The sequence below is a fragment of the Austrofundulus limnaeus genome, unplaced genomic scaffold (assembly GCF_001266775.1).
Source record: "Austrofundulus limnaeus strain Quisiro unplaced genomic scaffold, Austrofundulus_limnaeus-1.0 Scaffold14, whole genome shotgun sequence".
Taxonomy (NCBI): domain Eukaryota; kingdom Metazoa; phylum Chordata; class Actinopteri; order Cyprinodontiformes; family Rivulidae; genus Austrofundulus; species Austrofundulus limnaeus.
The window spans coordinates 3920851-3948784 of record NW_013952416.1 but is presented as its reverse complement, the minus strand read 5'-3'; the positions used below and the strand labels follow the sequence as shown (position 1 = coordinate 3948784).

General features: G+C 38.9%; 2 protein-coding genes across 10 annotated transcripts in view; both read left to right on the top strand.

Annotated features, from left to right (window-relative positions):
- Positions 1 to 246: 246 nt before the first annotated feature.
- Positions 247 to 24391, top strand: trim36 (tripartite motif containing 36). 5 transcript variants are annotated; one of them, XM_014002733.1, is made up of 13 exons: positions 247 to 522; positions 3613 to 3847; positions 10015 to 10361; positions 10807 to 10953; positions 12107 to 12202; positions 12935 to 13072; positions 13305 to 13420; positions 14944 to 15065; positions 18430 to 18547; positions 18648 to 18853; positions 20627 to 20810; positions 20897 to 21010; positions 21605 to 24391. In XM_014002733.1, the coding sequence occupies exons 1-13, from the start codon at positions 460 to 462 to the stop codon at positions 21975 to 21977; spliced, it is 2259 nt and encodes a 752-aa protein (XP_013858187.1). In that variant the 5' UTR covers positions 247 to 459; the 3' UTR covers positions 21978 to 24391. The 5 variants fall into 5 exon arrangements, with proteins under 5 accessions (XP_013858187.1, XP_013858188.1, XP_013858190.1 ...); XM_014002734.1 differs by having other exon boundaries at positions 419 to 522; positions 21608 to 24391; XM_014002736.1 differs by lacking the exon at positions 247 to 522 and adding an exon at positions 2109 to 2278.
- A 1424-nt stretch (positions 24392 to 25815) lies between these two features.
- Positions 25816 to 27934, top strand: part of ccser1 (coiled-coil serine-rich protein 1) — a 119675-nt gene continuing 117556 nt past the window's right edge. For 3 of the 5 annotated variants that reach the window (XM_014002730.1, XM_014002731.1, XM_014002732.1), the window contains exon 1: positions 25830 to 26042. The gene's annotated coding sequence lies outside the window, so the exon portion shown is untranslated. Of the gene's footprint in view, positions 26043 to 27934 lie in introns of all 5 variants that reach the window. The other 2 variants (XM_014002729.1, XM_014002728.1) reach the window with 2 other exon arrangements.

Below are 27934 nucleotides of genomic sequence, written 5' to 3'. Positions count from 1 at the left end.
ATGATGGATAAAACAGGAGGTTTTCTCTCAGGGGGGTGGGCTGGGAACAGATGACGGATACAAAGAGCTCTGTGAGCRGAGACGTCTCCGCTGAGGGACACGGTACAGTGCTGTGGGTAGAAACGTGAGGGCGGGGTTTTCCCCTCCAACATGAAGCTGACTAAAATAAATCAGCAGCGGGCGCGTGGACTGGAGCTTCTCCTGACAGCAAAAATAAGCTTCTAGAGGAAGGGAGGGAGGAGAGAGGGATGGATGCGATCCGCGGAGCAGCTCCTGTTTCTTGATGTCGTCTCACCTTCCACCCTGAAGACGCAGCTCATTTCCTCCCCTTCAACGCAGCAGCAGCAGCTGATGGTGGCTCTGCTCTCCTCTCATCGCATTTAAACATTTTTATTTTTTCAGAGTCAGAGCCTGTTTGCATCTGCATCTTCGTCATCATCATCATCATCTTCTGCAGCCATGTCAGACTCTGAGGACATCACGGAGTTCGGCGTCATCGTGGAGCGGATCGAGCGGGGCGAGGTGGGTCTCATCCTCCGGATGAGCTGTGGTCCTCCTCCTGACAGCAGCGGGCTGTCTGTCAGAGAGCAGCCGGCAGCAGTGGCGCGAGGCCGGGCTGCGGGGCTGACCGGAGCCGGGGAGTGGTGCTCACACTCTCGTACACACACACGCTTCTTTTTTAGTCTATGCTGTATAAATATAAGCTTCTGTGTTATAGGATAGGCTTATTTTTTTTAAATCTAATTTTCTATTTTCACAGAGTAAAATTAACATTATGGGTTTGGGTGTGTTTGCTGCAGACAGATCAAATCACACTCTACTGTCACTATGTGGGCCACTTTGTGTGCAGAGACAGAGCAGTTCTGATGTGTGTCTGTGTTTCTATATATGGATAACTTCAAATTGCCAGAATGTGGTGATATGTTATCTCTCCAAGTTGGCACAAGCCATGCATGCTTGGAGCTGTGAGGGAGTGGGAATGAGCAGAACGAAGGCAACTGGTTCAGTGCAGCCATATTTGGTGAAATCAATCACTATTTGGTGTTGAGATGAACTTGTGACCCATGCAGGGTGTAACCAACCAGTCTGTCTTATGGTGACTGCTGCACACAGGCACCAGTTAACTGCAGTATAAGTGGGTGTTGCAGTCTTTGTATTCAACACAGTCATGCTTTTTGTTCTAACAATCATAATTTTTATATGTGCTTAAAAACATGAACAGATAGCCTACACCAACCCAAGTTATAATTATTTATTAGCAGGTGCGCTCATAAGGGTGCCCCATTTGGGGGGCAAAAAAATGCCCCCCAGAAAGTAGTTGTTAACCTTGCTGTAAAGGCTATTGTTTTGTTCTGTATGTTTTATAATGAAATTTAAAATGTTTTCATATTCAGTGTTTTTATTTATTTGTAGTTATGGGGCAGGACATGGGGCTGCATTCATCAGCAGATATTGTCCTGTCTGCAGTGATGGGAACTGCATGGCTCTAAAGGAGCTTTTCAGCACAGGTGGTCAGAGTAGAGATATTTTTGTAAAAACAAAAACTCCATTGGTGAGACTAAATTTTGTAGATTGATTATCAGTCAGCAGCTTGGGGAAGTCAGACCTGATGAAACAAAAAAAAAAAAAAAAAAAAAAAAAAAAAAAAAAAAAAAAACTAAAGATGAATGGGAAATAACAGGGCATTTTCCTCTTTTTTCTGTATTAATAGCTTCTTAGATCACTCACAAGGAGATCTTATTTGGCTAATTATGTGACTTCTGAATGTAATGATTGGATCTTTAATTGGGGTTAATCAGCAGTTTTAGTACATAATTGCAGACACACTGAATTAGAATCTTAATATGATAGATTAGATTTTTAATATAAACGTCATTGGGACTAATTATATTTCTATTATAGATTTTTAATATAAACGTCATAGGGACTAATTATATTTCTATTACTTTTGATGTAAAATAAAAGACAATCAGAGTTGTGGTGGTATGATTATATGCTACAACGGTCTGCCATACATCCTGCTTCCTGCACTGACCGCTGTTGTTGCTGATTCACGCGCTGCCTCCCTCCCTCCCTCCGCTGCGTCACTSTATTTAAATTCCCCCCTCTGGTGCCGTTGCTGTCGGCATCTTCACGTCGCATGTGTGCAAGTTTGCTTGGACTTTTACCGTGGTCCTTTTTGTTTTGTTTTTTGTACTTTTAACTCTGACTGACATCCCGCCTCTTCTCCCTAATCACGAACACTGCAGAGATGTGGCGTAACAACACTAATGTTGCGGTAAGTCGGAGGGAAGTGTGCGGACGGTTGATTCGTTTCGACTCGTCATTGTCTGAAAACAGTGGCTCCTCTGCGTGGCGGAGGTCGTCCACTCATTGTTGTCTTTAGTCTCTAGGTTCGTGGTTTGGGATGGTATTTGCTAGCGGACGGCGGCATTTGTTTGGTAATTTAAACATTTTTTTGTACTCTCGTGTTTATTGGACTTTTGAAGCAGCTGGGCTGAGTTTCAGGGAAGTTTCCCCACCTGGATTAAAAGACTCATCGGTTGCTGTCCATGAGAAGATGGGCTGTTATTGCCCTTTTTAAAATGTCAACTTCTCATCTTTTGTGTGTTCAAACGTGAGCTTCTCGTTTTTCTATATTTAGTCAGGGTTAATCCTGTCTTATGTAATGCAATCAGAAACATGATGGGAAAGACTACGTGGTGGTTTGCTGTCTGTACCTACTGGTGTGTGTTGGTGTGAATTTGAAGGTATACAGGTAAAATAAAGCCAGTATCTGTTTCCAGTGCTTGCCACTTAAAACCTCATTGATGCAGCYWCATGTTGTTTATGTTGCTCAAKTTGCAGATGGAGAGCAAATAGCATKTTTTCCTTCAACACACTAATGACTTTAGTAGCTAGGCTACTGTGAAAGCATTACTCATACTACTTCTCTATTCTGCATCTAAGGAGCCAGACTTTATTAAAATATTTTGGTTTGGACCCTTCAGTCTTAGGCTTCCTGAAAGTCTTTCAAAAATATTTTTTCCTTTTAGTTGTTTTCACATTCATTTTCAGTTCAATCTGACAATTGCAGCATATTGCACAAGTGTACTTAAAATAAAAAGATGCAAAAAGGAAAAGCTTAAAAAAATTGAAGTGGAGAAGGTTTTTAAGAAATTGGGAGGTTTTAATAAATTCAATTTAGTGCAAACTTGTTGATGGTTTTTCAGTAACGGTGCCTAAAAGATATATATTTTTAAAAGCTATATTGCCACAGTATGGGATCGTCCCCTGAGTTTAGGAGCCTGTTTTTATACCTCAAGCATTCATAGGTTAAAGTTAGTGGTTTAATAAAACAATACATTCTCTTAAAGTCAGGTYCATGGACTAAAAAAATGTCAAACGCAAAGTTCAAAGAAGAACTTTGAAAAACTTTCAGAAAACATAAAGGCCACTTTAAAAGTAAAAAAAAAAWGAGGAGCGACTCTGTACAGTTCTTTATTCTTCGTTTGTAAACCATCTTTATTGTGAAATGACAGGCTTGTGAGGGGAGAAAAAAATCAGAATGACAAAAGACCCTTTAGAAATGCTACATATATTTTTTTAACAGTCATGTCTCGTCATGTTCAGGTCCCCATCAAGAACATCGAGCGGGAACTGATCTGCCCGATATGRAAGGAGCTCTTCACCCACCCTCTGATCCTGCCCTGCCAGCACAGCGTCTGTCACAAATGTGTCAAAGAGCTGCTGATGCTGAACCACGACGACTCGTTCGACGCCGGTTCGGAGTGCTCCATGCCCGGCAGCCCCAGGTCCAGGGTGCCGTCCCCGTCCTTGGAGAGACTGGACAGGCTTGTGAGATCAGGTGGGTGTCRSGGGGTAAGAAAGTAAAACGACTGAATGGAATTGTTGGGTTCTGTGCAGAAAGAAAATTGTATCCGATTAGAGTGGGGATCTCACATTTCAATTGAAACTTATGTATGTTTAGACATTAATGGAAGCTGTTGGACAGATTGTGGATGGAGCTGATGGGTCAGACCTCATCGAAATGCCWCCACCAAATCCATCTCAGTCCTTATTGAGGGCTTCCATGGAAGGCGGAKTGATTTTTAGATCAGCTGTGTCGACTTCCTGTTTGAATATCTTCCTCTTATTTCTTTCCGCTTCAGCTTTCGGTTTTGCAGGCTTCTCATTCAGCGGGTGTTAAACGCTGGAACTTATTTACGTCTACAGAAATAAAGTATTTTAGTTTGCAAACAAAAAAAAAGACTTGCATACATTTGATTTGCAAGGACAGTAATGGTGCTGAAAAGAAGCTCTTGCAGCAATAAACAAATCTTCAGCCAATGCAAATGAGAGAATGGGCTTTGAAAAGTTGGCTTGGAGGGGGAAAATAGGCCAAGTATTGTGTGTGTGTGTGTGTGTGTGGGTGGGTGGGTATTAGTGTGGTGCAGACACTGCCCCTCCTCCTGTTCTCGTCCCAAATAAACAATGACGAGCAAAAGTAAAATTTAAAATAATTTTAGCGCTCAGCCGTAACCCTCAGTCAGCACTTCTTTTCATCCCGTCTGCAGAGAAACTTGATGGGCTTTAGTTGTGTCAACATTAAGTTGAGGGGAAAAAAAGGAATCCAAAACAACTGTTGACAAGATCTCTGAAGCTCTAATTATCTTTACTGTCTGCTTTAAATGGCCTCGAGGCATCGAACATCCCCGTCAGTCACAGAAGAGCTTTGCATTTGTATAAAAATGTTTTGGGAACATAAAATAATTATCATTTTTCAACCCACCTTTAATCTGATTTACAGRCGTGTGTTGCACAACACACGAGACAGCTCAGCACATCTGTAAGCTCATTTGCAGGATTTTAAACTCTTAAAAACCAAACCGAGCAGGGAGGTAATGGGGGACATCTAGCTTTAAAAACACAGTGTTTAAGTTCACAGCTGCGACTCGTGGCACTGCTGACATCAGGTTTGGGCGAGTCAAAGTCTAAGCCTTGAAAACATCATTCCGGGACACAAAAAGCAGCCTTTTCTGCCTTCTGAAAGCTTCGGGTTGTTTTCATCCTGTTTGCACTTTGGACCGCCTTTTCCCGAGAGAACCAGAGCAGTCCGACTTCCACACAAAATATTAAACCAAAATTTGAACTTGTATACGTTTTTTATTTTTGCCACACAATGCAGTTCACACAGAAACAAGTAGCTTCTCAGTWATTGGCTTTAGAATTTGGAAACTAAAACCAGAGTTGAGAAATAAACTGAATTTTTTTTTAACCAAATGTAATCTACTGTACATCCTGTAATTTCTTCTGTTATATCACTGAATAAAATAGTACAATGGGACAGTTGTTTTGATCCAAGATTGCTAATTTGATTACTGTGTAAATGTAATTTGACTTCTGAAAGTGCTTTTCCAAAATGTTGAGAAAGTGTTTGTTCAGTGACAAAAATACATACTGAAAAGCTAACATCTTACGTGTCTTTGTTTTCTGGGTTTCATGGATGGTTCGTTATTATGCAAATGAAATTATGGATGCATTAGTGAGTTCTTTCACATTAATGCCAAAGCACCGAGCTTTTTTTCATATAAAACTAAAGTTTGGTTTTCTGAGGTTTCTATTAAACTGGATGCCACGTTGCCGAGAACGAACGAACACTGAGAATCTGAATCAAAACGCCCGAAGCAACAAAACTCTCTGGAGTACAGTGAGGTGAACAGCTTTTTTGTGAGTTATTCAGCTTTGGTGTAAAAACCCCATTGAGTCTCTGCTCTCCAACACAAACTCCCTCATTCAGAGTTTGCTTGAATGAGATCTTTCTTCACYGACAGAACTCCATCTGTTGATGCAGGAAATTAATGAAATCCTGCTTTTGAGAAACCAAAGCTCACGTCTCGCTGACGGAGGGAATCGTTTTGAGTAGTTTTTATATAATATTGTTTCCTCTTAAGTGCATTTGTTTTAATCCTGGAGCTTGTGAAATTTGTTCTGGGATTACTTGGTGAAGTTATTCCTGTCTTAAATGGATTTAATCTGCAGATTAGGAATCTCAATCCCTGTGTTGAGACATTTTTTTGGTGAACTTTTAAGTACATAATTAACACCAACGAGTTTGTTGTTCTGCTGCTTCCACTACAGGGAGATCAGATAACCTGTAGTCATAGAGATGCGACCTGCCGGGAAGGAATGAACGAGGGATTAGATGAAGAGACGGAGAGAAAGAAGACTTAAGCCAACATTTATCAGCGTGCAGCTTGAATCAGCTTTGTTGTAATGAGAAGGAGAACGTGTTAACCAAACTTTGTCTGCATTCTTTCTCAGCTTTGTATTTTATGTCTTAATTCCTAAGGCTTGATAAATTAAAAAAAAAGACGTTAAAATTCTGAGCACAAGACAAAATTAGACTTGTTTCCAGTTACTGTCAGACTGACWGCTTGTTTACCAGTTATTGCAAATGAAGTTTTAGAGTTTGTAAAATCTAGCTTTGGTATTTGCTATATTTAGCTGATCTGTTCCCTAATGTAATGCTACTTTTATTTAATTTTAAAAAATCTAGAGTCTCTACCCAAAACTGTCCACAAAAACTAAAGTGGAAGAATAATAGTTAACATTTTTGTATTGACCTAAAGCTTTTCTGTCTGAACTCTTAACTATCTCTTGGTGTTTGTTGTGTGGCCATTTTGTGAGTATGTTGGATTAAAAAAATAGATTCCAGCAATATAAATTCCACTGAAGTCCTGGAGGATGCTTAAACTTTAGAGGCACAAAAATGTAAACTTGGCACTGATAATAAAATGCAAACCCTAAATACTCACCTTGTATAGATGTTTAAAATGCTCATGTTTTTTTCTTTTTTAAACACACTTGTCTTTTTTTTTTCTTAAGTTTGCTTTTGGTCTGCAGTGTAACAATGTTAAAGGCTGGATTCACTCATCACTTCACATGTATGGTTTCATTTTTTTTCCTTGTTGGTCTCATCTCACCTCTCTGTCCATTGCTTGCAGCCACAGTGGGAAGGTCGTTTGGAAGTCGAGGTAGACGGGGGCTTCGTGTTTTGAATAGCTATAGTAGTGAGTACAGTGTTACTATAGAACCCCCTGTGAAACCCTAGTTTGGTTCTACCTTTTTTTCCCCTACAAATTCTGCATCAACACGATCGATACAACCAAACAAACTCACCAAGTTTGGAATGAATGGCAAGGTTTCTAATGATAAAGTAGACTAGGCAGTTACCACCCCTATAAAATTACTGTCCTCCCTATTGAAGTAGATTCACCAYCTCTTGTTTGCAAAAGTAGCCTAAATATAAAAATTAAGGGCACCAATTTGCTTAATTATTGGAGATTAATTATCGGCCAATACTTGCACYAGAAGCCATTTTATCTACCTCTGCAAACGTCCGCAATCAGCCACTGTCCCCTTTGCTCTTCTGTGAGCACTCATGTCCAGTTAAACAAATTTATATTGTTTTAAGGGTATTGTTTCATCTTTTACTATAAAATAAGATTGGAACATTGAAGGTGTTTTATGGTCTTATAACACCTGACCGTGTCAAGTTGTAAAAAATCAGTATTGGCCAAAATCGGAATTGGCAGGTCAGGCTTTATTTAAAGATCGTAATTGACCAGAAAGCTGCAGTCGATGCACCCCTAATGAACTGAATTTCTGTAGAGTTTCTGTATGCCACCCCAAGATCATCTGCACCACCCCAACTGACCAACCCTTAGACAACACCCAGGAGGTGCATCTGAAAGTAGATTCAATTATGAGCACTAAATTTAGGACTCTTAAAAATGTCCATTGACCATAAAATCAGTTTTCACAAAGAAACCAGTCCTCTACATGAAGACGTGGGTCTGTGCCCACTGCCAAAAGAATACAAAGAACCAAAATCGGTGTGGAAGTTCCCTTGGAGCTGGATCGAAACAGGAATGCGTGTTCAGCGAGTTCGCCGGCTAAACTTTTTTATTAACTTTATAAATCATGGTGGCAAGTGGAGCAGGTTTATAGAGATGGATAACTGTAGGGTTCTGCTGTTTCCAAGTTGAACAGAGGATAAAAAACAACCTTTATGTTTGGGCTTGCAAGGATTTATAAGTGTTTTATAGACTGAAATTTGTTTGCCTTTAGGCTACTTTACTCGATCTTATTTATTTTTTATTTTTTGGTGGGGCGGAAACAATTATCAGGAGTTATTTTAGTTTAACTTGTAATTATTTTCTGCGTAATGATTTAAGAAGGCTCAGATTAATAAAGCCAGACTGAATACTAACTTTGACCGAATCTAAGGATGTAGTTCAAATTTCTTTGATGTTGAAAGTATAGAAAATATTTCTATAGCTTTAAATGATAATAAAAATGTTAATGCACTGCTGCTACTTTTTAGGAAATGCTTTTGGCCTGAAGATCTGTGCCAAGGAGCACAACAACACAATAAGCTCGAGCTCTGCAGTGATTTTTCATTTTCAGCCATCCAACTCTGCAGAGCCACAAATTGATAAACATCCATACACACTTTGCTGCGGTCATGGCCTGACTTCAGCTTATTGACTCAGATTTTCTGTGCTAACTTGAGTTTGTGTATGCAAGAAACACTTTTGCACCAGTTGGTTGTGCAAAACGGAAAATCACTCATCTTTTTTTAAAGCTGGTTTTAAAACCTGCAAACTTCCTAAAACAATTCGCCTTTCACCTAAAGTTTAAAACAAGATTTTTACCCTCATCACCGTCATCAGAGATGCATCTATTATCAATTACAATCTGGTAGGATAAGCTTTTAAGAGGCAGGAGTTCAGTTTCTTCTAATTTTCCACCTTTTTTAGTGAACTTTCTCTTCACCATCCCTATTTCACCTGGCATGCACGTGGCTCAGTACATCGTTACGTTTGCTGCTCTGTCACAGCTTTTCCTTCAGCTGCACCTTGTTTGCAGAAGTGCTATTTGAAGTAGTCTCCTTGTGTGTGTTTTTTTTACCTGAGGAGTGTTTGATTTAATTTTCAGGTCCTCGGAAACGGAGTGGAAATACCGGCTTGCAAACTGAGATAAATCCAGCACTCCTCGCTTCCCCTGTCCCCCAAAAACGTGAAGCTCACACTTTTAATTTTTGTGTGAAATGACTTTTCAGTTTGCTGGCTTTAAGTGTGTTTTTTAAATGTGTTAAAGACTGTTTGTGACGTGATTTTTGTGCTGAAGTTGCTTTTTGTTTCCACCTCATGTTGATGTGTTGCTGCCTTGTTCTGATGCTGCGGCATCAGTTAACAAGATCAGTGTGAAAATCTCTTGAAAGTGACGTCGCTTCAAGAGACATTATGTTCGAATGCAAAGTGTTGATGCATTGAAATGGATATTTGATTATACTTATTTAAGCATTTGCTTATTTTTTTTGTTTCAGTTCATTTTAATTGCTCAAGTTTCTTTTTATATTGATTTTTCCCAATTTCAAATTTTTTCCGAATTATTTTTTTCTTGTCCAGATCATTATTTGCACTTGAATTAGATTTTACTTCTGTTGTAAATGTTAAATGAATTGAACAATAGGTTTTCTACAAACTCAAAAAAATGCCATCTTCATGACAATCTTGTATCTCATACCTCACTATTGTGCCAGTGCTCTTGGATGGTTTCTCCTTCTGGACTTGGTTTCCCTGAATGACAGTCTCTCTTTGCATTGCCTGTAGTGAGGGTTTTGCTCCAAACAGCCATGCCTCTCTGTTTGAGCAGTTGTCATTGTGGAAATAAGACAGAAATGGAAACTTGCTGAGGTCCTGTTTGCGAAGACATTTTTGCCTTTTAAACTTGGCAAGTCACTACCGGTGATGTAATTTGCCCCAGAATTCGACACAAAGGGGTATTCTATCAAAGGCCCCATTTTGACACTCTCTCAAACAATTTCTTCTTTTCAATTTGACTAAATTGTTGCTTTCATGTCCAAATGAGGCCTCAGACAAGACTGGAAACATGATGACCCGATGGGTATGAATCTTTACCACAGATGAACTTTACTCATTCGTGACCTGTTGCCCTCCTGTTTAGGTTCGATCTCCTCTCCGGGATGGCGCAGGGGGTCGGTGACTCCCCGCATCACCACCATCCCGTGCCCAGGCTGCCAGCACGACATCGACTTGGGCGAACGTGGCATCAGCATGTTGTTCCGCAACTTCACCCTGGAAAATATAGTGGAGCGCTACAGGCAGGCCGCCCGCGCCGCCGTCGCCATCATGTGCAACATCTGTAAACCTCCACAGCAGCAGGAGGCGACGAAGAGCTGCATGGACTGTAAGGCTAGCTACTGCAARGAGTGCTTCAAGCTGCACCACCCATGGGGCACCCCCAAAGCTCAGCATGAATATGTGGGACCCACCACAAACTTTAGACCCAAGGCAAGTAGCGTCAACTAATATTTTAGAAGAATCTAATGTTAATTTTTATTTATTAAAAATTTATTTTTACAGTGATTAACTGAATTTAGAGTTTTTGAAATCTTTGTTTAGCTCACTGCAGACACATTTGACTTCTTAGCATTAAAAATGCTGATTTAGATCTTATTATTTTAAGACGTGGTACACTGAACTGCCTACTTTTTGGTGTTCTTCCTGTTTCACTTCAGCTAATGTTTAGTCCTTGTTGAGTTAAACCAACATGCAGAAATCTGTTCCGTATAACACGACAGCCGAATGCGTGTCTGCATTCTTTGCTCTAATTTTACCTCCTTGTTTTGTAGATGATGTCGCCCGTGTAACTGTATAGTCTGCAGCTGTGTCCAGCACCCYCAAGGACACGTTTCTCCCCTTGATAATGAGGCATGTGTTCGCCCAAATGTTTCAGGTGCTCATGTGTCCGGAGCACGAGATGGAGAAGGTGAACATGTACTGTGAAGTCTGCAGACGACCCGTGTGTCACTTGTGCAAGCTGGGGGGGTCCCACGCCAACCACAAAGTCACTTCTATGAGCAGTGCTTACAAGATCCTGAAGGTAACACAGAGTCTGTGGTTCTTTTGAGAAAAGATAAGTTGGGGAATTGTCCAGGTATCAGCTGATAGAGTATACAATAGTTTTTATCTGAAGTGGTTTGGTTTGTTAGAGTGCAGCACAGTAATGATAAACTTTAATCTAAGCATGCACACAGTGCCACAGTTTACAGTGTCTTAAAGTCATCATGGCTCAGGAAGTAACAACAAGTCTGGAACTTTGTACTATTGATATTTTAACACAGCTGCTTTAAATTTGAATGAGTCATGTTTACCTAAGAAAATCTTTAAATTCAGCCAAAAACTGCAATGTTTGTAGAAACATTTAACCTGATTTTAGAAGCTGTTTGTGTTTAAGATGTTAATGGAAAACTGAAAAGRCATTTAATAGCAGGTGTTTTGTTGTACTGACTGGTCCTTGGATATTTTACTCCTATTGTAATATTGATGCTTGACCTGTATCTGTGTGCCAGACTGTCAGTCCTATRGGAAACTAAATCCTGGGTTTCTGGCCATCAGATTTGTGTTGCCGTGTAGATTTAWTTTTAATCTTTTTGTTCTCAAAATTTATTAATAAAACTTTTTAAATATGGCTAGTGGCAAAAATAAAATGTATGAATAGTAATTAATCTTTGAGGTGCATCAACANAAAAATAAAATGTATGAATAGTAATTAATCTTTGAGGTGCATCAACAAGTCAAAGCCAAATCAGTGAAATTCAGCACTCTTGTGTGTGTGAATACAAACAATGTGCTGCTTAATATTTAATGAGACCATTTTTCCATCTTATTGGTACAGCGTTTATCAGYTGTCCTGAGCGGTCCGGAAAACTGTTGCCAATTCAGCAAAGGTTTAGGTTTCAGTTTTATTTCTGCTGCGTCTGTGGCAGACGTTTTCATTGAMCAAGAACTATTTATAGCTTCAATTTTTAAATGATGTGAAATYTGAAGAAAAATGATGATAAAAGCCAATTTAGAACAGGTTACCCATATGAGAAAGCATAAATAGAACTGCATGAATCCTGTAAAAAAAAAACAACTTAAAATTGAAATTCTTGGGTGTTCAGAACAATTGTTCCTTGAATTGTTTGTGCTGTGTGTTTCCAAACAGGCTTTAACTGTTTGCTGAAAATGCTGCTGATCTCTTTTGTCCTCAGGAGAAGCTGGCCAAGAGTATCCATTACCTCATCAGCAAAGAAGACCAGGTCAGGACTCAGATTACTGAGATCGAACGGCTCATCAATCAGACCGAGGTGAGAGTGCTGACTCATGCTGCTGCAACTCCAAATAAACACCACAAAAGTTTAGCTTCTTCGATTGTATTCATTTTAAGACATCCCYACAAATAACATTTCTTTTTATGTCAAGTCACTGTTAAACTCTTATTTTAGCATGCCCTTTTACCCCATTCATTTTTTTTCTTTTTAAATGTTTCCCCAAACTCAGTTCTTTGAAGATGTCAGTCTTTTCTTAAACCTGTGTAGAAAAAAAGGATTCGTCACCCATGGTAACGCCTCCGGAAATGGTTCATAGCTCTATTAAGCAGCATGAATATGATTAATCTGTGCTATAAAACCTGAGGGTTTTTTGTAAAGCTGTAAATAGAAGTATGACTTTCTAAAAACCAGTCTGTGTGGCCACACAATCAACCGTTCTGGGTATGAATTAAAAAAAAAAGGTCGTAAAACAATTTGCAAACCACACAAACCTTGAAATGCAGGGTTTAGCTAGCTTCTCGCACGTCCGTTTCTGCTTCAAAGCCTTTTCTCCTTTTCACTTTGATCATTCTCCTATTCAGGTGCAACATCAAAGTACGTTCAAGTGTTTAAGTGGTATGAAAGCAACGTGGGATGCTCTGTAGTTTTAAATTAACAATAGCCGTTCTCAGCTTCACCTGCAACTCTGCAATAAATATTTATGCTTTTTTTTTGTTCTTTTGAAGTGTATTTGTCTTTATCCCATTTTCTTTATTTTTACTCTTAAAGGAAAATGGGCAGCTAGCGGAGCGTCAGGCCAACGAGCACTTTGAGCGTCTGTTTGAGACTCTTCYAGAAAGAAAATCAGAGATGCTGAGATCCATTGAGCAGTCTCGTAACAGACGCCTGGATCATCTGAAAAGCCAGGTAGGAAATGCCAAACCGGGTCTTATTTCTGTGTGGTCCCCATATTTTTTTTATTTCATTTTGTTTTATTTACTTAGTTTATATGAAACTAGCTTGTAGTTTTCCTACAGTGTACTTTTTTTCTTTCAAACTGAACATGAAATGGCTTCATTTCCACTCAGGATGTTGTTGGCATAATAACTTTTGGGTTGAGAGTAATCAGAATTATACTAATTTTAAAAATGTTTCCTAGGTGGAGGAGTACCAGGGTATGCTGGAGAACAGCGGGCTGGTTGGCTATGCCCAGGAGGTGCTGAAAGAGACCGATCAGTCCTGCTTTGTACAAACAGCAAAGCAGCTTCACGTCAGGTACGCAGCAGATCACTGATCACCTCCTTTGAATAATATGTTGCCAATAAAGTGCTGAACTATTATGGATAACCTGTYCGTAATGTAAAAGTGACCTAGAAGTTCAATCTGAATGGTGAATATCTAATATGTTGCAGGGTTAAAGTGAATAAATTTGMTTTTTATATAACACAGCAACAAAATTTAACTAAATGTTTTGTTGTGGTGTAGCAGTGTTGTCAAACTCTTAGGATGAATTTTCTTTTCATCAGCAGTGTGATTGAGATGGTTGCCAAGCAGCCTAAAAACATTAAAAAAAATACCCTCTTGTGTTAATGAATACCGCATTTGTTGTAGATTTCATAAATTGGCTTTGGTTTGTTTATTTTAGTGTTCATTGTGTGCGTTGGATTATGTGTTGGGGTGACTGGAGTGTGTCAGAAACGGACACGTGCTCACGGGTTACTAAACCCAAGGGCAGTTAAGGAAAGCCATTTGCTGCAGTGTCCAGTCAGAGCTGTGTGTTGGTGTATTTTCTGCTTTAAGCTGACTAATTGAGCTGCATTAGCAGCTTTAAATAATCTGGGAACCTTTTCACTTACGAGAACTCTGCTGTGGCATGTTTGGTTCTCTTGTCAACAATGAGTTTTTGTCCAACTGTCTAACCCAGGAAACAAAACAAAACACTGCCATGTCTTTTAAGYAAGTATTTTTAGATAGATGAGCTTTATTGTCTGTCTCAAAGATGACAGAAAATCATCTTTGACAGGGCTCCATGTTAAAAACATACATTCAAAAATAAGTAAAAAAAAAAGCTATCAGTGACACTAAGTGCTATAATAAAACCCATATCCACACAAAACAACCAAATTTAAAACAGTCCTAAAATGGGGGATGGTGGGGTGGGMGGTGATGTAACTCTGCAGCCTTGTTTAATAGAGTAACTGCAGAAGGGACAAATGATTTTTTAATATATGTTTTTCCTGGACAAGGGAACTTTCTAACSCCTGCCAGAAGGGAGAAGCTGAAAAAGATGGTGAAGAGAATGTGACTGGTCCTCTGTGATCTGAGTGGCTTTCCTGACCACAGAGGCCTTMTACAGCTCAGACTGCGGGCTTTGTACTGAACCAGTGATCTTGCTAGCCTGGTTAACGATGCAGGATAGTTTTTTTTGTTTCATTGTAATGAAACTATAGCAGGTTGAAATACTGAAAATGAGGATGGTTTCGATCAATGACCTGTAGCCCAGTTCCAAAACATTTTTACTGATATGGAATGCCTTTATTTTCCTCAGTAAGTGGAGGCGTTGGTGAGACTTTTTGTAAATGTTGTCGACATGCTTAGAGAAGGAAAGGCTAMTGTCCATTTCTATGCTGAGATATTTAAAACACTCAACCTGCTCCACTGCTTGSTCTTGAATGATCAAGGGCTTAAGGAAAGGAGTCCTCTGCAAAGGTCTGGACCACCTGCTCATTTTAGGGGTTAGTGAATAAAATGTTTTTATTTTAGTTTGTTTTATTCTGATCTGCTTTGTATGTTTTCAGAATCCAGAAAGCCACAGACTCTCTGAAGACCTTCCATCCTGCAGCAGACCCCTGCTTTGATGAGTTTGTGCTCGACACTTCCAAAGAAGAAACGCTGCTTAAAGAAATGTGCTTTGGAGGAGGTACAGTCTCTTATTTTTACATTTTATTTTATTGATGAGCTGTTTGRCCAGATGTGACTCGGATCGTTCATGGTATTTTTGCCTGTTTTTATTTCTGAACAAACAACGCTTATGTACATTGACAGAAATGTCCATATCAGATAAAGACTTGCTGGTTTTAATGATGCCATTGAAAACGTGAGTGCCAGAATAAGCTGTTTGTAATCACCAGCCTGTCACGTGCTCAGCCCTGTGGATTGTGCTGTGCTTAGAGGTCAGAGGTCAGCTGTGGGTTTCTGTTTAGGGCAGGAATCTTCAGATTGTAGGTTTTCATGCTCTTTGAAGCCCATGTCTGATCTGCAGTTCTGCACAGGCTGTTTTTAGTTTTGCTTAGCATGATCAGCAGAGATAAAGTTGATCCAAGTGTCAGAAATAAACACATTGCTCTGTTCTCTGTCTGAATGCGCTGTCATTTTTGTGTACAAGCTAAAACCACTGAATCTAAATAAAGCATTATGCTTGTTGGGTCATAATTCTTTTTTCTGCTTGACAAGATGCAGATATGGCTATAATTTGTTCCACTCTGTTTACCGCAAGCACATTCTTTGACTTGGATTTTCAGATTTTCAGATCTTTAGATTGAATCACTTTGGGTGTAGAATTGTAGAAATATGCTTAATGAAAACTGCAAAGTTAAATTTGGTAAWGAGGTACGAACGACCCAGGGGAATGAAAAAAAAAATGCATTGAGAGCAGGAACAATGTATTTGTTGCACTGTTCAGTGAAAACTTTAACTACCTTTTCTAAACTTCAGATTTTAATTGGTGAATTCAATGTATTCTGGGAGATTGAGATGATCTTATTGTGACTGAGTGATAGTTTTTAACATTTGGTTGAGCTCATATATAACAAGGGAGCYTTTTATGACATGCTGATTGAGAGARGGCGTGCTCCAGAAATGTATTTAGTTCCAAATGGTGCCTGTGTTGACAGTTCCTTCAGTCACAGCTGGACGTGGTGACAGCTGATAGGAGTTTAGGGTCGCCCTCATAACCGAGATCTTTCCGATGCCAATAAAATCTGTAACTTTGAGTGAGAGCTTTTCCCCGATACCAAATGTAGGAAATGAAAAATTTGGAGCTGACGTGCTGCTGATACTGTAGACGGGAGTTGACATACCTCAGCACACATCAGTTATTCCTGAATTGCGGCGACACAACAGATGGTTGTCTCTGACGGTTAGTGACCAAAGCTGAAAGAGGAGGAGGATAGCATGAGTTTGTGCTTCAGGATTTTAGTGGACAGACTGAACCAGTTATTTAAATCAATATCATGATGGATAAAATTTTTTAGTCAAAACTTGAGCATTATTCTGATTTAACACTATATGCATATAAATGGGTTAAAATGTTTCCAAAATTCTTTTTTCCCCTCTGTATGTTTCAATTTATAACTTTTAAGTAAATAACAGAATAATTTTGCTTCTTTAGGCGTTTTTTCCCCCCCCAATGTTTGTTTTTTAAGTTTCATTCTTTTTGAGAGGATGCAATAGTATATATGGCACATTTAGGTGGCAGTGTTATTTATGTGCTCCTTTAATCTAGTCAGCCTGCAGGCCTTTTCTGCACCGACACTCTCACTGTGCTCAGGGAGGGAAAAGATGCAGTGGAAGCGTTTCTGTGCTGCAGTAATTTAACTCCATCTTGGCAGATGATGCAGCAGGAAACAGTCTCGAGAAAAGAATACGACTCTCCTTTTTCTTTTTGTCTGAACATGCATTTTAAATGTTTTCATAGAGTAAATCATATTTGTGTATAAACCTTTCTAAATTGAATTTTCCATAAGGCTTAGTTGTTTTTTTGTTTCCCCAGTTTTGTGTTCATCGTTCACTTAAATGCTGCCAATTATGGGATCATTTGCACTTTTTTATAAAGAAGCTGTAAAGTCTTGCGTTTGAATGCCAGTTAAAAATAATATAGTGTAAGGCAGTGTTTCCCAAAGTTGGGGTCGGGGCCCAAAGTGGGGTCCTGAAACATCAAGGTGGGATCCTGAAAAGATTTTCTGAATTAATTACATTTTTGCCTTAGTTGTTACAAGGGAGTGAGGTTAGTGTATTTAAAATGGATAAATGTAGTATAAAAATATTGTTACTATGCCCATGTTTAGTTGACCTGATACATATGTTTATCATCCAAAAATAGTTGGGGGCACAGGTCTCTGCTGCTGCTATTTTGTGGGTCAAACGCTGAAAAGTTTGGGAACCACTGCACTTTGGTTCCCAAAGTTGGGCTTGGAACCCAAATATGGGTCATGAAGCACCTTTAGATAATCTCCAGAAATCAATTTAAAGGGTAATAAAATAATTGCTGATGTAATATTTCCCTATAATTATTACAAAAACACAAAATAAGAAAAAAAATAAGTATTTATATTTGTGCACAAACTGTTTAGATTGTCAAAAAGCCTGTGTTTTTAGGGTTGTTAACAAAGTTTGTGTACTCAGACCAGTAATATTTGGGGTCACAAGTTTTTGCCATGGATATTTTGTGGGTCAGAAGATAAAAAGTTTGGGAACCACTGGTGTAAGGTATAATTTATACTGTGAAACAGAAAATTATTTCCACCATATGTTTTGATGCTAAAGCTAGAAATTTAGTCATAATGTCAGGCTGAGATGTTTTTTTCCCCCAACTTTTCTCACTTAGATTTATAGAGGAAGTAGTTATAGAAAAGGGAATTTACAAAATGAGACAACTGTAGTTAGGGATGTTCTGACAAGAAGTGTAATCTGTGTAGAAAATATGACCTACATAGTTGCAGTAGTTTGATTCTTTCTAAAGAAAAACCAACTGAAAGCACTCAAGGTAACTAAAGACTCTTGAAGAACTTGTCTAACATGAATCAGGATGAAATAGAAGTTTTGAATGAATCTAAAGGCAGAACTGGATTGTTTCTCAGCAAAACCTGGAGAAGGATTGACAGTAAATGTAGCAACAAAGTGAAAGGAGGACAGGTTAAGTGGGAGAGAGGAAGTGAAAAGTACTGTTAGTGGTGGAGATGATTTTACTTCAGCTCACTTCCAGGCAGTGAGTCTGTAAAAACCTTTTAAGATCCATTATGCAAAGACTTCTTCTTGTTCACACTCTCCATGCTCTAAGTGGAAACTCTTGATCCAAACATATCTAATCTGTGTATCCCTTGCAGTGATTAATGATTATAAGCTGAAATGCCACACAGAATTATTTTGCACTGATTTTAACTTTTAAATTTGGGACAAAAATAAATGAGTAATACATTTGTGCTAGTAATTTTTGTGGTGAACCTTGAGCTCTGCCTTACCAGCTCCTGTTTATATTTAAAATACTGGTTCATTTTCTGTTACAGTTCCTGATCCCCCGCTGATTGACTTGTCCCTCAGCAAAGTCTATAACGAAGCATCAATCTGCTGGAGGCTGTCTGATGACCACCTGCCTACTGACCACCACGTGCTTGAGTACCGCAAGTGGGTTCAGACACAACTGTAGAAGACGACTCGGTTTGAATTGAAGAAAATATTGCAAAATGTAAACCCCCCCCCCCCCACCTTCCCCCTCTCCAATTAGGCTTGGCAGCCCGAGCCAGTCCCCGGCCCAGGAGGACGGTGAGGACAGCAGTGTCTGGAAGGCCACAGACAGAGTTTATGGGTCCAGCACTGTAGTGCAAGAACTGGAGCCAAACAGTCTGTATGTCTTCAGAGTGCAAAGCTGCAGGAACTCCATGTGCAGCCCCTACAGCCCCGAGGTCACCTTCCACACCCCACCTGCACCAGGTACACCTCAGTCACATGATTAAAATGTCATGAAGTCCTTTTATTTGTGTTTTTACTCTGCATGATACATCATTTTTATTTTAATTACTGTATTTATTCATGTGTAATACTAGAAATTTGACCCTAAAAATCATCCATAAAGTGAGGGGGATATTATTATACACGGGTTATCGATAATTAGATTTTTATGCTTTGTAAGATCAAAAAGTGATGATTGTATTACTGGTATACTCGAGATCGTATTATACATGAATAAATATGGTAATGAAATTAAAATGATGTATCATACAGAGTAAAAATACAAATATTTTAATTAATTAAATTATTTAATAACCTATGTAGATTGAAAAGTGAAAGGGGATAAAACAAATGTTAAATGGTCAGAGGATCTAAATGTTTTTGTTTTTTTTTTAAGCTCAGTCAGTTCAAGCTGTGTTAGTATGCTGTTAATGTCAGGTGCATTTATTAACATGAGGGACAGAKCCTCTTATTGGGCCCCATTTTGGCTAAAGGAAGAGCTAAGCTTCTATTCTCTTTAGTTCTCTGAGCACGTCCGAGTAAGCATTTTATTTACTTTTTTTTTAACTTAAGGATTATTGGATGACAGATGGTTTTGTTTTTGATTTTTAATTGCCTTTGAGCTCACATGGTGAAGATAATTAAGTAGAGTTTTTTTTTTTTTTTTGATAACACGCAGCCAAAACTAGTGTGGCTTTTGTCTGAGTGCGTGGGAGTGGATGGTGTTGCCACAGTTGGGCGGAAAAAAAAAACTGCCGTCCCTTTTTGTTCCTCCTCCTGCTGGCATTTATTTGTTAAAAGGAAAAAGAGAATAAATTTAAAACTGTGGGTAATCACTAATCATCTGCTGAACTTTATTTAAAATATATCCTRTCGGTAAGAGATTGTGTCCTTTATTGTACTCTTGACTCAGCTGCTGTAAAGTTTCCTTGGATTTTCACCCGCAGTTTGGGGAGTGATTCCACTCTTTATCAGTACATACATTATTTCTACATGTTTTTCAAATTATGACAATTTTCATAACTTTATTTTGCCTTAAGCTTAAAGTAGGAAGTTAAATTCTCATCGCTGTCTGAGAATCTTGACTCAGGTGTTTCATTTAATGTCAGTGAATTTATGACAGCAATAATGGATCAGTTAACAGTAAATATGAAGCCAATCTCATAGAATACACACAAGTATCACTGACCTAAATATAATTCTCTGTATTTCAGCTGTGATGAGCTTGTTGGGGCTAAAAAAAATGCAGTTGTAAGATTTAAGGTATCCATTGCTTTGTCACATGATGGCTGCTAGCAGCACGTCTGCTACTTAAAGTAACATCAAAGCTGTTCACCCCTCAGCTGGCTTTACATTAACATTTTCATGCCCTAGTTGTTTAGAGGACTTCTCTTGATACATGCAAATGAAGTGCTTCACCCAGAGCAGACTTCAGATTGCAGTGGGACGGCTGAGTGAGCAGCCACAGTCATATATATTTGAGTCATAGATTATGGTAATCATGGCCTTTAGCCTGTGAACTATTATTAGAAAGCTTTTAATTGCAACCAGAATGATTTTATACGAATGGAGATCTATGAACGGTTGAGCTGATTTCTTGTGTTATAGCGCCCTCCTGTGTCACTGTTTGCCACTTACTCATTACAAACGCACTGATTTAATCAATTTCCTCCGACCTTCATTTTTTCTGTAAAGTTTATTTTCCTAATTTATTTGTAATTGACTCACAATCTACTCTCTGTTCTTATCATCCAGCTTTTGGCTTCCTGTTCAGTGACAAGTGTGGGTTCAGTACGGAGCGTCTGGTTCTGAACAATCGACGGGATGCTGTGGAGAGCGTGGCAGGCATGGCCTTCCTCCTGGCAGCAGAGCGTGTGCAGACGGGCAGCTACGTTGGTCTGGATTACATCATTGGAGACACCGGCATCTCTCAGGGACGGTATGCAAAGACTTCTTATTTTGCAGTATTAACACTTGTTTAAAATAGCTTCAGTGTGGTTACGAGTGGCCATTTTGCTTTTGCAGACACTACTGGGCCTTTAAGGTGGAACCGTACTCGTATGTGGTTAAAGTGGGAGTGGCATCTGACACCAAGCTGCTTGAATGGTTTCACAATCCAAGAGATACCAGCAGCCCGAGGTACGTGCAACACACCTGTGCCGAGAAACCTGTAGATTATTTTCCTCAGATCTGAGAACCAAACACAAGCTGTCTCATTATACTGCTAAGTCTGTAAATCAGACTTTATCCTGCTGAGATGTAAAAAAAGCAGTATAAACTCATAACGAGCTTAGTCGCAGACAAAGCCCACCTTTTCTCACTGGATCAACTCGTGTTAAAACCTGTAAAGAAGCACCTTATTTTCACAAATAAAAAATAAAGCTGTGGTAATTGCAAAATGATAAGCAGCAGGCAGAATACAGAAAGTAATTAAAGAGTAGAATAAACCTTTTTTCCCCACTCTCTTGAACAAAATTGCCTGGAAAATCAGCTCATGTGAGTGGAATGGTTAAGCGAGTAATATCTTTCAGGTTCACAGCGCTTTTTATGATGTAAATATTAATGTGATGTCTTTTTGTTTGAATTTAATTACTTTGACCTTTTTAGAGAAAAACCTCTTGGCTTTATAAAAAATGTTCAAACTGTCAGCAGATTAAGTCCTGAAAGMTTTAAAAGGTGCAGCTCTGAAACGTTTCCGTCTAGACTTTATCTATTAACCTGTTTTTCTTTCAGCAGGTATGACCATGACAGCGGACACGACAGTGGCAGCGAGGACGCGTGCTACGAGCTCTCCCAGCCCTTCACCCTCCTCACCCTGGGCATGGGCAAACTCTTCATCCCCAAGGCGTCTTCCTCCTCCTCAGTTTCCAGCGCGAACGCATCGTCTGGTGACCCGGGAAACCGCATGCTGCCCATGCCGCAGCGCATTGGCGTGTGCCTGGACTACGACGCCCAGCGGGTGTATTTCTACGACGCCGACACCATGAGGTGCCTTTACGAGAGGCAGGTGGACTGTTCGGGAACCATGTATCCGGCTTTTGGCCTCATGGGCAGCGGGAAGGTTCAGCTGGAGGAGTTCATCACTGCTAAAAAACTGACTTTCTGAGGAGGAATGGAAGGTGTGGATGCTTTAAGATCTGATTAATCCTTGGAGCGTTTRTGTTTTCCTGACAGGGTGAAGTTGAATCTAAACAGATTTTAAAAGATGGTTATGAGGGCCTTTTTTTTGTTGTTGTTAAGACGACGTGTGTAGTGTAACATGTCCACATACAGAGGTCTTCAGAGGTTGGTGTAGATCTAAACCAGCATCTCTGCATACCAAAGTCTCTGTTTTGGACCTGCTTTTAATTGGCWGCTGGGATCAGCTGTTGAATCGGCTGCACAGCTCGCAGTCACTTTAAATCTTTTTAACATAACCCACCCTCTACATTTAACACTCCCTCTCTTGTCARGTTTATTATTATTACTATAAATTTATTATTTTGTAAATATGTTTGGTTCTTTAACGTTTAAAGGTAGTAGCACAGGTTTAGATGTAATGTTAATGAGGGAGAGGTGGTTAGAGCTACCTTTAAAGCTAGCACCTTTGTGCCTTTTTATTTTCCTCATGGAAATGGATCAYTGAGTTACTGACATTCATTATGATTTTGTATTTACTGTTTTACACTTGACTGTATCATTGAAAACACTAATTATCATTATTTCCACAGTTAAAGTAAGTTTTGCACAGTAACTTCACTAATCACTACCTTGCGTTTTTTTTACGTAAATGTTACAAAAAGTAGCCTGCACGTTGCTGTTTTACATTCATGCACACAGGGTTCCACTTTTTTTTTGCTTTTAAAAACTAAAATGCTGGATTTAAAAGCCTCTTCACTTTTAGAACTGCACACTGTAACGTTCAGCATCACAGACTTGTCCAACTTTAAGAGCACGATGTTTGTTTTCACAGCTGCAACACTAACCGTCGAAGCTCATTCACTCTGGTGCTACTTTTAGTGCAACACAAACAGTTCCGTGGCCTCACCGCCTTTTTAACAGCTCGAGTTCTTTCAGGTTCTAAAAAGTGCTTTCACCAAACAGCACCACTGCTGTCTAAACCGATGTTTTAATTGCAGTTAAGTGTAACAAGTGAACACACGTAGAGACGTCGTCGGGTGGGGAAATGGGCACACTGGATTAATTTTTTTTTTGTTAGTTTTGACCACACTTTTTGTACAAAGATGTAGTTTATTTGTGCCTGCACTAGGGTTTGTTTGTTCATTTTATGTATATTTTGATTTCTGGAGGGTTAGGGTAATAGTTGCGTTTTCTCAGGTTTCTGGCTCAGTTTCGGGCCTAATACTTCTACCTCTATCAGTCAGTCCTGGAAAACCTTAAACACTGTCCCTCTCCTGATAGAAACAGTMGATTTTTGATTTAAAGTTTTGCTTTTTTTTAAGAATTATTTTTCTGCTTTTTTTCATTACATAATAAAGTTTTTAAAACCCTATGACTTTTAGATTTCCTGTATATATTTTGAGTGAAATAAATCATAATGGTTTGTGTAGTTAGTGGGRGTTTGTGGATTACTATTGATGGGGAAATGGCTGTAAGCTGATGTTGCTCTATTCAGCTGCCTTTGTCGAAGAAAATTTTCAAACGTGGTAAACTTCTCTTCCTGTCGTTTCTGACAATAGTTTAATATTGTTTTGTTAAAAAGTACAACTTAAAATGGCTTTTTACTTTTCCCATGATCAATATTTTTCTCCACTTTGAAAGTGAAGTGTTTGACTACTGTGACGGTGTACATATTTAGTCCTTCAACTGTTCATCTAGTTTCACTCCAGTCCTCGCAGACCTTGAATCCTGTCTAAAAATGACTTTCAGACGTCTATGCATTTAAGAATTGGCTGTCAGGGTTCAGTTTTATTCCCACACAGAATGTATTTCTGATAACGGCAGAGCAAATGACTGTTCTTTTTCTATTTTTTGTGTGTGTTGGGGGGAGTCGATGCATTTGCATGTAAATGTAGGAAAAAATGTATAACTAGACACTAAAGTATATCTTCTGTCCTGCTTTGCAGTCTTGAATTTGGTACGAAGTAATGCACAGACTGACTCTTCATCTAATCTTAAGCTAGCACTTTAGAAATCTGTAGCATGTCTGCAAATGTTTAGCTCTGCAGGTGTGTTTTAATCATTGTGTGTGCAATACTATAAACACTGTAGGAATGAAGAGCGAACACAAGCCTTTAATGACAATTTGCACTGTTAACAGGCTTTTTCTGGTTTTAAATTAGCATTTTTCCAGCTGTTTGGGAGTGTTAAACAATTGGTATGCTTTAATCTAAATTGGCCACTCATTTGTCCTTGTGTGCTTTCTGCTGAGGATTTGGTGTGATGTGTTAACTGGTGGATTTCTGTGTAACGATGTGAAAATGGTATTCTGTTCTCTGGGTCCAGCAATGGCTGCATATCTATCTCTTTTTATTTTCTTTGTTGTGCAGGATCTTCACCAAATAAAACTTTTCCAAATGAGCTATTTTGTCTGTATTTCTTCCATCATGGTGTAACGGCCTAGTTACGCACATACGTCAAAAATGTTCACTAATCTCGTGGTGGTTGATGTTTTATTTGGCCTTCAAAGTCTCAAAGATCTGTTAGATGGCATCCAAAAGAAGCAGGATCATAACTTTTGTGAAGTGTTTTTTAATCTTTCAGTACCAGAGACTCCAAGCTACATCCAAACATGCAACATGCTCCCAGCTGCAGCATTTTGCATTACAGCTGATTGTGAAATATGTTGACAAGCAAAGCAATATGTAAAAAAGGCATAATAATGCAAAAGTATTTAACAAACAAATATTTTGTAAGAAACTTGTCAGCCTTAAATTACCTAGCAAWAAGTCTTCAAACACTGATCATAAACCTAATTAAAAGCAGGTTTGTACTATGACTAACAATAAATAATTGTAATTAATTTTTGAAAACAAACATTACAAGATAGAAAAAAAATAAAACTGTCATTTAAAACATCATTTTTAATGTCTCAGAACAATTAATGTTTAAAATGTGAGCTGTTATATTTTGAAGCTTTTGTTTTTATTTTAACATGGTTCACTTTTGAAACTGTTTTTTTTTCTAACCATTATTTTGTGTTGATAGAAAATAATCAAAATAGAAAATAGAGTTTTGTTGCTCAGTTCAAAGGAAATATAAAATGTTTTGCAGACCTAATATTCATTGGATTTTATTGAACAAACTGCGATATAGGTTTTACCCAGAGAACAGAACTGTCTACATGCCCACCTGCTAAACACCTGGTAAACTAAGGATGCTGAGATTTGGCAAAGAGGAGGAGGAGGGGGAGGAACGTCAAACGTGCACGCTCCCAGGCTGCGGCCTGTATGGAAAGCCGTTGTAGTATAATAAAATCTCACCCCATGGTAATTACTTTTCTACTAACAGCGTTTATCCTAGCCTAATTGACACACTTCTTAATCATAATTGAACAGAATGCCTAAAATTGCGTGTTTACTAACTAAAATTTTAATTTATTGTCTCCAAAACAGAAGCCTAAAATGCGTGTGAATGGCAGTGGGTGATCCTTTCAATGAATGCCTTAATTATTATTAATGATTTCAAATTGAAATCTGGAAAAGCCTTTCTAAAAATTTGGATATCTAATAAAAAAACAATAAGTAGCAATATCTGAATTATAGATTTATGAAACGCAAGCTTCTATTAGAAGGATTTATTTTCCCCCCACCCCCCAAAAAATGCTTATTCTCAATGGAAAGAACATTTTGTTAGATATCTGGAGCTGGAAGCTCAATATATATGTGTTTGTGTGTGAAAGGTGACATCATTTATCTCAGGAAATTGTTTTAAATGTTCAAAGTGGTGTTGTAAAGAGCCTGTCTAATGATTAAATGATAACTCCGTTTGCCATACAWCATCGCCGCGGTTTGTGGCTGCAARACGGAAGGAGGAAAGACGCTCCACGTCACTGAGGTGTAATAACAGCGGCAGTCCCTCACAAGGTGCCACCTTAACACAATTTAACTACGACTCTATGAGCTTAGACATCCTCATGTCAATAATAAGACATATGAGCACAGGACGAACATATTTCCAGTCGCGTCTTCACTGAAAGGCCTCGGTTGAGACTCGGGGGGAAACGCTGAAGGTAATACAGAGCGTTAATCTGTGTCCCACTACCTGCTAGCTTGACCGCTGAACCAGCGGGCTGTCGGTGTCTGTTCTCTACAGTATTCCCTCTTTTTTGAAGACCRGGTCTTTGCATTTCGAAACGGTAATAGAAATAATATAACATCGTAGGTAAGGTTAGCGCCAGAGAGCGGCGGTGCAGTGAGTTAGCTAGCTAGCCGAGATTTAGGGTCGGCAGGCTTCAAAGCGTTGTTGACGTTTTCGGTTTGACAGTTGTAGCACCCTGCAGGCTGCTGCTACTGCTCCAATTAAACTCATTTACATCTCTGTAGTTTATCCCATGAAAACTGTTTAGTATGCTGTCAAGAAATGAAAAAAAAAAGAGAGACTAATATCATTAAACAGTAGCCATGTTTATTTCTGTGAGAAGATGAGAACAAAATAACAAAGTAGCCTATTTACACGAGGTAAAAAATAAGAATACATGTGATCCTGCAGCAACATTTCTTTTTGTGACTCTTGAACACTTGTGTTAGAGTGATATACTGGTACTGCAATGCAGAGTTATAAAAYCTGTATGATTATTGCACCATAAAACCTGTTTTCAACTAAGAAATCCTTCTTCCTTATTTGTAGGTAGTTATAGCTCTTAGTAATGTGTGTTTTTCCAGTTTTTATCACAGTGTGAAATCTCTGAGCCACATTTAGCTTTTTGCACATAGACTCATATTTTTTTCTGCCTATTAGTGGATTCGTTTAAGTTTTTGTAGAACTACTCAACATATTCATGTACTACAGCTTTCTTTTCCTAAAAGAAGTCTGTTACTTTAAGGCTTTTATGAATTCTGCATTTGCTTGTGTTTACCTATGTATGTGTATTTTCCTTCAGTTTGCCATTGTTCTTTTAACCTGCATCTCACCCAGGAAAGCCACGCGTCTGCTGTCAACTTGCATGTGTTTTGCATGGATTTTCTTAGGGTTAGGTATAATTTGATTTTATTCTCGATGGTCTATCATGCTATTACATCTTAACACACCTCCATAGAAGTATCTAAACCAGTGGTTCCCAATCCTGCTCCTCAAGTACCCCCTATCCAGCATGTTTTACTTGTTTCCCTGCTATTCAGCATGTCCTCACAAGATTGTTAATCACTTATCCATTCAAACCAGGTGTGTCAAATCAGGGAAACATCTAAACATGCAGGAAAGGAGTCCTTGGGGCTAGGGTTGAGAATCACTAATACATGTTTTCGGATTTATTATTTACAAATAAATGGCAAAGAATCAATGGCTTCCAGAGGCAATTAAAAAAAAAAACCCATAAAACTAGTCAATATTATATTTTGAAAATGTCTCGTCAAGCTCAGAGAAGCTTTTGAGGTGTTGGTCAACATTTAAATCTGTGATTTTTAGATGTTTCCCTGATTTGACACACCTGGTTTGAATGAATGAGTGATTAACAATCTTCTGAAGACCTGCTGAAGAGCAGGGAAACAAATAAACATGCTGGATAGGGGTACTTGAGGACCAGGGTTGGAACCACTGATCTAAACAATACGTTAAAAAAAATATTAGCAACTGAATATGTTGAATACTGAATACTAAGCTGAGTATCATATGTAAGAGATAAAGAGGTGAATTCTGTGGTTTCTGTTGCATAAAAGATCCCATTAAGAACTTGTTCTTTTGGAAACACCCTGCTATTTAAACCACACACACACACACACACACACACACACACACACACACACACACACACCCCCTGTATCTGCATAAAATAGTAAAGGTGCATACTCCACCAGAAATTTATTTTTAAATCTACTAAACACTTTGGCGATTCTGGTCCACCATCCGGCGTCTCAGGGGGGGGAAGCAGTGCAGCACCAACACTGTTTATGGTGTGGATGGTGT